The 12,500-nt window shown below is 36.7% G+C and overlaps 2 protein-coding genes across 3 annotated transcripts; one reads left to right on the plus strand and one right to left on the minus strand.

The window, feature by feature from the left end:
* Nucleotides 1–3,266: 3,266 nt before the first annotated feature.
* Nucleotides 3,267–5,963, minus strand: LOC109022068 (pentatricopeptide repeat-containing protein At2g17525, mitochondrial). Its single transcript, XM_019004865.2, has one exon. The coding sequence runs from the start codon at nt 5,271–5,273 to the stop codon at nt 3,348–3,350; it is 1,926 nt and encodes a 641-aa protein (XP_018860410.2). The 5' UTR covers nt 5,274–5,963; the 3' UTR covers nt 3,267–3,347.
* Nucleotides 5,964–6,070: 107 nt separating this feature from the next.
* On the plus strand, nt 6,071–11,678 carry LOC109022070 (protein FAR1-RELATED SEQUENCE 5-like). 2 transcript variants are annotated; one of them, XR_004801114.1, is made up of 2 exons: nt 6,071–6,376; nt 10,701–11,678. XR_004801114.1 is itself a non-coding variant. In XM_019004867.2 (2 exons), exon 2 carries the CDS (start codon nt 7,047–7,049, stop codon nt 9,120–9,122), a length of 2,076 nt encoding a protein of 691 aa, XP_018860412.2. In that variant the 5' UTR covers nt 6,071–6,376; nt 7,030–7,046; the 3' UTR covers nt 9,123–9,274. The 2 variants fall into 2 exon arrangements, 1 of the variants encoding a protein (XP_018860412.2); XM_019004867.2 differs by lacking the exon at nt 10,701–11,678 and adding an exon at nt 7,030–9,274.
* Nucleotides 11,679–12,500: the final 822 nt, after the last annotated feature.

Raw genomic sequence — 12,500 nt, forward strand, 5'->3', positions numbered from 1 at the left:
TTCGATATATTAAATTGGTGGAAGGTGAATGCCGTGAAGTATCCCATCCTTGGAGAGATAGCCCGCACACTTTTGGTCATCCCTGTTAGCACATCAGCCTCAGAGTCGGCCTTTAGCACCGGATGACGTGTATTAGATTCATTTCAGAGTTCATTAGCTCATGCCACTATGGAGGTTTTGATTTGCACGCAGAATTTGATCAAGGGAACTCCAATTCATGTTCCGGATGTTCTTGAGTATGAGGAGGCCGACACAACTCACCACTCAGTGAAGTCACCGCTATGGCTCGACCCCAAAATCAAATTGATCAAATTGAAAAATTATGATTTTGTTAATTTACAATTAATTGTAATGTTGCTACAATAGTTAATTGTACAATTTGTAATATTTATTTTTTTTAGAGGAGTTTGTAATAGTGTAATAGTTTATTAGTTCTCTTAATTTGTATAATTGTAAACTATTTATTTTAGCATAGTGCCTTACTGATAATTATTACTTAATTAGTTAATAGTTAAAACTTAATATCTACTTAATAGTTCAATCTATGATTCTATATATATATTATTTTTTTTTGTTTTTAAATCTATATATTTTTTAATATAAATAATAGGCTCAAAGTGGCCAAAAACCAATTCGGGGCCAAGGGCGGGGGAGGGGTGGCCCCGCTTGTAGGGGCGGGTATCACACCTATAACCCATCTCTTCTCATCAACTTTCACAAATTTCTACATAAAATATAATTAAGGGTGTAACTGGTCCGATTTGGTTTTAGAGAAATTTTGGAACATAACCGGTATATACCGGTTTTGAAAATTTAAGAATCGATACGGACCTATTCATCATCCAAACCGGAACTTTCTATTTTCCCGGTTTCGGTCTGGTCCGGTTTGGTTTTCCGATTTACCATTTATACATGTGACACTATATATGTTTAATATTTATAATTTTTGTAATACTAAACTTACATGTGAGAATTTAGTATTTATTATTAACAATTACTAATTCTTTAATATTCAATTATAGTAGTATAATTGAATATAATTTAATGTCTAACTTATTAGTGAGATTAATAAACTTAAATAATAAGATTAAAATAGTATAACTAGTATATTAATTTTATGTTATAAGATTAATAAACTTGAATAATAAGATTATTATTTTAATGTTATATTAATTACAAAATTTAATAAACTTGAATAATAAGATTATTATTTTAATGTTATATTAATTACAAAATGTAACATATAATATATATAATAAAAAATTATATATAATACAAAAATTAAAAAATATATATATACCGGTCCGGTATAGTTTAAACCGATTTTTAAAATATGAAAACCAGTACCGCACCGGTTAAGAACCGGAACTGCACCGAATTGGTTTACCTGGTTTTCAGGTTTTTTCTTACACCCCTAAATATAATAAACAATTCAACTTTTTTCAAATCCCAAAATAATAATAATATTAAAAAATAATATTCTAACAATATTTTATTCAACTTTTAACTTTTATCTCCCTGAATTATCAAAGCTGTTATTTTATCCATAACTTAAAACATAAGTTCTAATATCATTAAACAAAAGGATGATGCTATGTCTACCGCTCCTAGCTCCCACCGGGAGCTACCATTAGACATAATTGAAAATTTTTTTTTTTTGTTGTTGTTTTTTACATATATTTTTTTAACACTTTTAAATGTTAAAAAAAAATCACAATATTATTAAAAAAATACTTTTTTAATCACTAAGTAAAAAGAAAATTTAAAAAGTAAAATAAAAAATTCCAACAATAACACCGAGTGGTAAAAACCATTGGTGAGAGTATATTTTCCTTAAAAGATTACAAAAAAAAAGGCACTACAGCCACCGCTGGTAGCTCCCAATTTTGGTGTGTTTTTTTTTTTGGCTTTTTTTTATATGTATTTTTTTAACACTTTTAATTTTTTTTTTAAAAATTTACAACATTATTAAAAAACGCTTCTTTAATCACAAAGTGAAAAAAAAAACAATACAAATACAAAAACAAATGCGAGAGCCAGCTCCCAACAGTAAGATTAGTATTTTCCTAAACAAAAATATACGAGGGGATAATTTTATAGGTAGAACTCAAGGAAAGAAATCAAATAGCTAGAAAATAAGATAATTTGACAGTCATGTTAAAAACATTAAAACTTGAGAGATAATGCGAAATTAAAAAAAAAAAAAAATCCCAACTCAGATTCTTCGTTGACCCATTTTCTCTATTTCCATATATTTGAAAATAGTAAGGATAGAGTCACATACTTCTTACAATTTTGTTTTCATAACTCTATGCAAATGGTAGATATTTTTATAAAGAGTTTAACTATAGAGTAGCCATTGTTCCTTATCAGCCGTTGCACATCTTACGTGGATTTATTATTATTTTTTTAAAGCATAAAGTGCGTTTTGCATCGTTGGTTTTACTCTTCCCATTCGAATTTTGCATGCATCCAGCGTTCCCATCCCTCTCGTTGCCTAGCACCCTCAAGCGTCACCATCCCAACCGTCATCCAGCACCGACAACTAGTCGGAAGACTTCTGCCCATCGCCACCCACTTGTTTTCCTATAGACCATTTCGCCACCCACCTATTCACGGGAACCCCTCGTTGCCCAGCACCTGCGACTTGTCGACCTTCCCTCTGCCCATCGCTGCCCTTCGGGAGGGAATGAGTGAGGCATTTGTTCACGAGCTTTGGGAGGGAATCGCTAGGGAGATGGGGTCTGAGTGGGCTTTGACTCGGGAAGGAATTTGCTCTGCATCTGAGGGAGTTTTTCTTTTATAAAATAATAATATTCTTATAACTCTATTTTATAAAAACACTTTGCATTTAAAATTTTGAAATAAATTTATAAAATGTTGAAAAAATAGTTGTCTTTGATCACTTTTCATCTGAACTTTTTTTTAAAAAATAACTGGATTTCTATTTGCCGGAATTCATCAAACACGTTGTATGCATTCTAGATTGAATAAAGCTTTCATGCACAGCCCACCCCAAAAGTCCAGACCTTGTTGGGCACATTTCAATGCATCCAACATGTGGTTTTTAGGCCCCAGATTATGGCCTGTCACTCCACCTCAACAGAAGTCCAACAGTGGACTCGCACATACAGGCTGCTCTAGCAATACACTCAAATCATGGCATTAGGAAACATACTAAGATATTCACATTTTTTGAATGTGTAAAAATACGTGTGTCAGTGTGTGTGTTTTGGTTGACACTGTTAATTGTTCGACAGACTTGCTTGGAGAATATGGGAAAACCTTCATTTACCATTTAGGTAATGCCAAGTGTTAAAATTTATCTATAATCTCAGTAACATAAGTTAATTCAAGACTCTAGCAATCTGCTTTAATAGATAAGTTACTTGGAACATGTTCTTGCTTTCTATCCACGATGTTTGTTGACATAGGCAAAGAAGCAGCGAGTTCCATGAAGAATGATCAGGAACAATTCCCCTTTCTACCATTTGTGAAACGAGCCCCAAAGCCTTTTGAAAATCTCCCTTCCTGCAAAGAGCACTGATCAAGGGATTATAACTTCTTATATCAGGTATGCAACCCCTCCCAACCATGTCTTCTACAAGCCTTAAAGCACTACTAACTTTTCCTTGCCTGCAAAAACCACTGATAAGAGCATTGAATGTTGTTGCAAGTGGAAAATAACCAAGACCAACCATCTCATTCACCAGCTGAAAAGCTTCACGCACACATCCTTCTTGGCAAAAACCGTGGATTAAATGGTCATAAACAAGGACACTTGGAACTCCCCCTTCTCCAAGCAGCTGATCAAAAACCTTCTTTGCATCCTCGATAGCGCCATCTGCACAAAAACTTAAAATCCTCAAGCTTCTATCAACAGCTCTAGGAAATAACTTCCCCGTGTTGGTCAGAAAAGTGAGGGCCTCATCCAATTGACTTTCCTTATAAAGACCATATAACACACTATTATAAGGGCTAATACGACCCCCAGATCCCCACTTACTCTCCTCCATCAGTTCCAAAATCTTAAACCCATCTTCCATTCTTCCTCCTGAACATAAACCTTTAATAAGTGTATCATACGTAACAAAGTTCCAGCCAATCCCTACTGTTTTCATCTCATTAAACAGATCGAGAGCCAAATACAACATCCCAGACTCGCAACAAGAAGCGATCAAAATGTTGTATGTGTCTACATTTGGAAGGCAGCCTTTCCTCTCCATCTGCTTCAGTAAGCGATACCCAACTTTCACTTTCAGTAATCTACAAAAACCCCTTATCAAAGTATTATAAGCCACAATGTCAGTCATACCGCCTTTACTCTCAAATCTCTCCACAATCTCAACAGCCTCAGTTACACGACCAGCGTTGCAGAGAACTTCCAGCACCTTTGTCACCGTGACAACATCAGGCATTAACCCCAAATTAAAGCACTTCTCTAACAGAACAAGAGCTTGAACCAAATTCTCTTCTTTACAGTAACCAGAAATTAATATATTGAAAGTCACATCGTTGGGCTCTTCCATTTCATTCATCAAGCTCCTTGCTCGCCCAGCTTTGCCTTTCCTGCAAAGTGCATGAAGCAATGTGTTATAAATCACGGTAGTTGGTGTAATTCCCCCAGACTTCATTGCTTGCAATAGACTGAAACCATCGCCAATCCTATTGGTCGAGCAAAGCCCTTTCATTAAGATCCCGAAAGTATAATCATCACCTTGGACACCGCTACCCATCATTCGTTTCCTGTAAAACTCTCTAGCCAAGTCAATATTTTCCCCAACAAGAACGTCAAGTATTGAATTGAAAATCTTCAGAGACGGTTTATTTTCAAACCGTGAAACCAAGTCAACAACTTTGATAACTGGCTTAACCATACCTGCCCGCCCTAGACCACGGATGATGGTAATGAAAATGTCTTCGTCCGGGGGTGAACCGATGGAGTCGGACATTTCACAGAGCAGTTCCTTCACAATATCCAAACGACGGAAAGCACAGAGCTTGTGGATCAAAGCACGGTAGGTGGATTGGGAGTGGGTAAATTTGGGGAGTTTGGAGGCCCATCTGAAGGTTTGAAGGGCTTGGGAGACCGATTTTTGCTCTAAAATTAAATGGGCAATTTGCTGCTGGGTTGGGACAGGAGATGATGATGACGACCATGATGGGGATAACGATGACGAAATGGGTTTTGATTGTGGGCTGAGAAGAAGAAATCTTTGATAAGTTGCTGTGGAGAAGATTGGAAGAGTTGAAGGGTTGGATATTTTGGGCATGGACTCTGTCTTACAAGTGAACCCCTAGAAGATGTTCTATCGATATTTGACCAACATCCACCCAGTTTTCCTCAAGCGCCAAATTATTCGGGATCCAGAGCACAATTCGATACCAGAAAAGGTCTTCCCCTTAGCAAACAAAGTAAGTATAGTCGTATTCTCTCAGAATTGATAAACCCGAAGAAACCCAATTCAATCAAATCAGGCAAAACCAATCTAGCAAAAAAATCCTTCACTTAGAACACCCAGTTTTTCCAATACCGACAGGTTCAGAAAACTCTAGTATGAACAAAGAATACTAAACGAAACAAGTTAAAAAATCCCTTCAGCTAGCATTATCCAGACCAGCAAACTAAAGACTTCAAGCAATGATCACCGAAAAACAGTCTACAATGACTGTGAGACCAGTAGAGGATCACTGACCGAACTCCATAGAAGCCTCAAAGAACACTGCAAATTTCGAATAATCAAGAGAATCAACCCAGGCTCCAACCGAAGATCACTGACAGAGGCTCCAACGGGGTTTCGTGATGCACAAATGCGGCCTCTATCGGTAGAGGCAGCAGTGTCGTCGTCAGTCATAAACCGAGCTCCAATCGAGGGCGGATTCGTCCGACGGAGAGGCACTCTGGAGAGACGTGGGGTAATGAGATAGAGGGAGGACTGAGGGCAGTGACTCGTATGGTCTATACAATCCAATGAACGTGTGACACGTTTTGTTTCTAGCAAATAAAAAATAAAATTGCTTGTAGGGAACAAAATCCTTAATACCTCTGTAACTCTGTTTTAACTTTCTCAACACAACCCCCCCGCCCCCCCGCGCCTCAATCTCTCTCTCCCCGGAGTTCCGTCTCTATTCTCCGCTCAATATCGCAGCAGAAGTGGGCGTCCCTGATTCTTGCCCCTCCTCTCTCTCTCTCTATCTCTCTCTCTCCCCTCAATTCGAACACTTTCTCTCACCCCTCATTCGCTCTCCCTCTCTCTCCCCTCGAGCCATCGCACTTGGTTCTCTCTCTCTCAAGCCAGAAACTCTCTTTCTCACCCCTCAGGCGCTCTCCCTCTCTCTCCCCTCAGTCGATCTCCGTCGACCGGCCGGTTGCTCTGTAAGTAAGCTTAATATTTGTTGCGTGTATTTTTGGGGTTGGTGTATTTGTTGCTCTGTAAGTAGTTGATTGGGTGTATTTGTTGCTTTGTAAGTAGTGATTGGGTGTATTTAGAGGCTGGGTAGGTGAATTTGTTGGGTGAATTTGTTTCTTAGAGGCTCTGATTGGGTGAATTTGTGGCTCTGTATTTGTTGCTGTGGTGTATTTGATGTTGTGATTCTCGTTTGCTCTGTAAGTAGTTGCTGTGGTGAATTTGTTGCTCTGTAAGTAGATTGCTATGTCTCCCATTTACACAACTTTAGAACATACGCAAACATCTTCGAACCAGACTTTTGGTTTAGACCAGACCGAGTGTGTGGTGCCATCTTCTACTCGAAATTCTTGTGTCAAGAATAGTTTTCTAAGAACACTTGCATATAGCTGCCTGTTCAGATTGGCCAAACATTTTCTAAGTCACATGATACATTTTCTAAAATCCCACCTATATCGTGCATGAAAATTTCGTTTTGGACTGTAAAAACCTCGCTGCTATGGTCATATGTTCTCATTGTCATATTATACATCTGAAAAAACATGGAAATACATCTAAAATAAGATGGCGTAGAGTTTGTAGTGTTGTAATTCTCTAAAAGACTGTTTTTTCATGATATCAGGTTGAGTAAAAACTTGAATGATGAGTGTTTTCAGGGATGATGTTGAGATTTTAGATTCTGCTAATTCTAGTGCCGACGGAGTTGAGATGATTGAAGACTTGGATGTTGAGGTTGTAGAAGATAGGAACTTGCCCAAGGAACTAAAGATGATGTCATCTTCATATGTGGAGCCGTATGTGGGGCTACAGTTTGACGATCTAGAAGATGCACATACTTGCTATAAAGTCTTCTCCAGACGAACTGGTTTTAGCATTCGAACAAACCATACTCGGTTGTCAAAGGAAAACAGATCATTAATTGGGGTAGAATATGTTTGTTCTAGAGAAGGATTCCGTCGCCATTATTCTAAATTGAAAGAAAGAGTAAGACCCGAGGCTGCAGAAACAAAGATTGGGTGTAAAGCGATGATGACAATAAGAAAGGATGGAGAAAAATGGGTTGTGTCCAAATTTGTACTTGAGCATAATCATGAGTTGCTATCACCTAGGAGTACAAGTTTGCTTCGTGGGCATAGACGGGTGACACCAGCGCAAAAAAATCTAATAGAAACGCTAAATGAATCGGGGATACCAACACGGAAAATAATGTCTGTTTTGAGTAAGGAGTCTGGTGGTGACTATAATGTTGGTTGTATTGGTAAAGACATTCATAATTACTTGGGCAAAAGAAGGAGAAAAGTTCTTGGAGAGGAAGATGCACAAAGCTTGTATACTTACTTTTTAGAAAGTGAACGTAATAATCCAGGCTTTGTGTATTCGATCCAAGTCGATGTAGATGGGTCGATGGGGAATTGCTTTTGGGCAGATGCTAAATCACGAGCCGCATACCAATATTTTGGGGACGTTGTGACTTTTGATGCTACGTACCTCACAAATCGCTACAAGATGCCTTTTGTTCTATTTACTGGAGTTAACCATCATCATCAATCTGTGATGTTTGGATGTGCCTTACTCATAAATGAGACAGTCGAGTCTTATACATGGTTATTGAAAACATGGCTAGAAGCGATGCTTGGTCGTGCTCCATCTACAATAATCACTGATGATGACAAGGCAATGACTAAGGCCATCGCCGAGGTATTGCCCGATACAACTCACAAATTGTGCATATGGCATCTTTTACAAAAAGTTCCTGAACATTTAGGTCATGTCTCTAATAGATATCCACAATTTCAAGAAGATTTTCATCATTGTATTCATGAAACACTCACAGTTGAAGAGTTTGAGTTGGAGTGGACTGAAATGTTATTGAAATATAAATTGGAAGAAAATAGTTGGTTGCAGAATATTTATACTAGGCGGGCAAAGTGGGTGCCGGCTTACTTGAGAGGCATATTTTGTGCTGGAATGTCCACAACTCAACGAAGTGAGAGTATGAACAAGTTTTTTAAAGATTATGTTCGTTCAAATACGATGGTTAGTGACTTCGTCCATCAATATGATAAAGCATTGAACGCCTTTTATCTCAGTGAGAAAGAAAATGATGTGAAGACAAAAACTACCAAGCCAATTATGAGAACTTCTTACAAAGTTGAAGAGGAAGTAGCCAAGATCTACACAAGAACATCATTTTTGATTTTCCAAGAAGAGTTATTTAATAGCCAACGGTACAAAGCTTCTAAAACACGTGAGGAAGATGGACGAAAAATATATTTGGTGACACTTGATGGAAAAGAAAGTTCGGCATATGAAGTAACACTTGGGAGGGAGAAGCACAATGTTTCTTGTACATGTTGTAAGTTTGAATTTATTGGCTTTTTATGCCGGCACAGCCTACATATTTTGGGAAAAAAATCTATAATGAACAATATACTGCAATCATATGTTTTAGAGAGGTGGACGATCAATGCAAAAAGTCGCGTGGTACATGGGATATGTGGTGATGAGGGGCTAGTGGAGACAGTCCCAACTGCATTAGTCATGAAACATCGTTTGATGAGACAGTTTTATGAAGTTGCCGAGATGGGGTCACAATCTATCCAAAGATATGAGCATGTTTCTAGGGGCATTGAGAATATCCGGCAAGTCTTGATGAATGTTGATGACGGAAACATTGAGGGACATACGGTCCATAGCCAAAACATCGATGAATAAATGTCTCTTGATGAATGTTGATGATGGAAACATTGAGGGGCCAGTGGACTCTCATTCAAATTTGTATGAAATGGTTTTGTTGGTTTTGTGCCGAGACGGCATTGTAAGAACAGTTTGAAGAATATGACACATTTTGAGAAGGCATTTTGACACATTCTGACATGGTTTTGTTGGATTTGTACCCAGCTGTGCTGCAGTGCATGTATCCTGTATCTCTTTGAAAAGGAATTTCTTTGCCAGTTGTTATGTTAGCAGTAAAAAGAGGACACAATAAGATGAAAAAGAACATGCTTATTAACACCTTATCTCAATCGGATTAAAACAATCCCTGAATCCAACAGGCAAAGTTTGTCCCCTCTACATCGGATTATAGCAATCCCCAGAAACTTCTTATCCAACAGGCAATGGACTTAGGAGGCTAGCTAGCTTGTCTTTCACTAAGGTCAGAATTAACATTAATCTCATATGTTTTAAATGAGATTCCTAAAATAACCTCAGTGTGATAACTTCAAAACACGGTACGTATTTTTCGATTGTTAAAAAGCTAGGTCAGCCAAATGAAAATATAAATTCTGACTTGTGCATATAAAAGCTGCCGACGTTTATGAAGGCACACCATGTATTGCTTTTACTAATACACGAAAAAAGTACCCTTGTTTCACAGACTGATTAGGAAATTACATATGGTAACATACAAAAATACAACCCACATAGACTGATTCATAAATTAAATACAACTTGTCATGATAAGCCAAATACATATTAATATAGCATTAAATGAGTTACGCTATCATTGACTTCATAAAATTTATTTCAGAAACTTGTTTCAGTAGTCAGTCATATATGTTACGAAGTTTGCAATGTAGAAGATAAAGGAATGAAACTTATGGTGTTTTCCAATATTAAAACTTAACCTCGCATCTGGCCACCACTTGAATATGTTATCTACTTTCCTTTTAGATGTTCAAATATATTTTCTGTCGTAAAAGTTGATTCTATATAAATTATGCAGTCTGTTAATTTGCATTCGTTGCTTCACAAGCACATCAGTAACCCCCAGCTTGTTAAAGCAGAAATCATAGTAATATGAAAAATCAATTTTGAAATTCAGTAGGCTTGTGCGATTGAAAAAAACTTGTGGGTAAAATTACTCTAGAAGTATTCTCTTGTCGGGGTAAAAATATAATGCTATATGGGGTTGGATTATGCCCAAGTTGGTGGTGGAGTTATTGTGGTTTGTGGAAGGTCACTTTACTGGAGGCGGGTGTAGCTTCTCATGGAATGCCATTTTGGTTATGGAAATGTTTTAGCAGATTCTACAAAAATAAACTTACAAACTGACGTGGTTTGATATAGATTTAATGTCATATCATATGGTACCATGTTTGTTTATTTGTGGGTTTACTTTTTATGGGATCTCTTTGTAATTGTAGTACTTCACATTTCGTCATATCTTGTATGGAGGGAAAAAGCTTGTATGTTTGATGGACTTGAATTATCACTGTTAGCATTAAATAGACGTTGCTGTTAACAGTAGTACTCTCAATTGATTTTATGCACCTATATATACATATGCAGGTGCTTCTACAGAGATCGATGAGTCTATCGATGATTAGTGCATTCTTAGTTTTTTTTTCTTAAACATAAGAATGTTAAAAAAAAAAAAAAAAAAACAATTCAGTGCATTTCTTAATGTTTAAGGGGGAAAAAAAGGAATGCATTATATCAGTAGACCATGGTCGACCACCTAGCATGATCTCATATGTACGTATATGGTGATGGACCAAATTTTAAATTGATTCTTGTGATTGAAGGAGCTGGTGTATGTACGATCGGTATGTTTCCATACTGTGTATTCTGGGTTGATGGTGTTCGGTTTATCCAGAAGAAATTCAGGGGAAGTTTGGTGTGAGCCATCTAGGAGATAAAAAGAGATCTTGGCTTCTGAGATAGGTGCTGATTTGCATCTTCCAAAGAGCGTAATTTTCTGTCGTAAGTTTCGTAGTTACAATATGAATGACAAAATTATGGATGTGGCTGGGAGAGAAGGTGGGGAGGAGGAGAGAAAGGTTTAGCCATGGATCAGAGAGAGACAGCTAGTCTTGCTGCTCTGATATCATAATAGAAAGAGAATATTTGAGGAGCAACTTCCTTGTTTTTTCATTAACAATGTGTCAATGTGTGAGGTATTTATACACGTAAAAAGGCATCAAAACCGTTATATAACAGTAAGGAAAAACTTGTCTATAATTCTTACAATTCTTCTAGAACTTTACTATTTTCTAATTTTATTGTATCTAGCTTAATAAGTATGTAGTACCTATTGAATTTAATCGGCCCATGTGAAATCTTCTACCTCTTCCCCAGTACTGGCAGTATGTGTCGGTACGTAGGTTGATAAATTCAGGAACAAGATCATCAAGGCAGCTGCATGGTATACAAGACATATATGAGTACTGAATATGAAGCAAATAATTCACAGTGGCAGAGCTGATGCAATAATGACACTCCACTGCACTCAATCCAATAGACAAAAAAACTTCACAACTTATTGAGATCCAGAAGATTCATTAGAATTATTTACCTCAGGAATTAACCTAGTATCACATGAGTTGGAATGAAGGTTGTGTGCATTTCTTAATGAGAAATTCTATTTACAGTCTCGAGTGGGAGACTGTGTATAGAATCTCATTAATGAATTTAGATAAAATGAGAAAATTATTATTTTAAAAAAGATATTATAATAATTTTAAAATTTTTTAAAATATAATTGTATGACTTTATATGAATAGTCTCTATTTATTTAAAGATTGTACATAGTCTAACTCTTTCGTAATATATCCAAAAGTGAACCATCATCTGGAGTTACTCTGCATGCAAATTAAATGCTTTTCTTTCTGCCATCAACGGCAAGGATTAAGCTTTGGTTTTGGTCAAAAACATCTAAAGAACTTTAAAGTATGGGTGGAAGTTGACCATACTGTGTGACGAGGTGAATTTCCTCTTACCAGATGATGTATCCCGTCTTCTTTCATTATACGTGTCCATATTATCTGCTGATAATGTAGTCAAGATGGCAATTTTTAGGCAAGGATATTAAAAATAGAAAGGAAATGATAAGCTACAAATTTCAAACGTTGAACTAAGTGGAAACTGTGCCAACCCTTTGCTTATTGATTTTGTTTTGGATTCATAATTAATTGTTGAAATAATATTTGTTTATGTGATTTTAATTATTTATTACTTGTCATTACGGCATCAGTCAGCTAATCATTCAAATAACTGGAAATGACTAAAATTGGCAAATCTGTATCATTTTTCCATCACTCATTAAATTGAGCATGTCTATATAAATGATGTTGCTCTAAGCATGTCCTT

Source organism: Juglans regia, chromosome 3 (genome assembly GCF_001411555.2).
Source record: "Juglans regia cultivar Chandler chromosome 3, Walnut 2.0, whole genome shotgun sequence".
In the NCBI taxonomy this organism is placed as follows: Eukaryota; Viridiplantae; Streptophyta; class Magnoliopsida; order Fagales; family Juglandaceae; genus Juglans; species Juglans regia.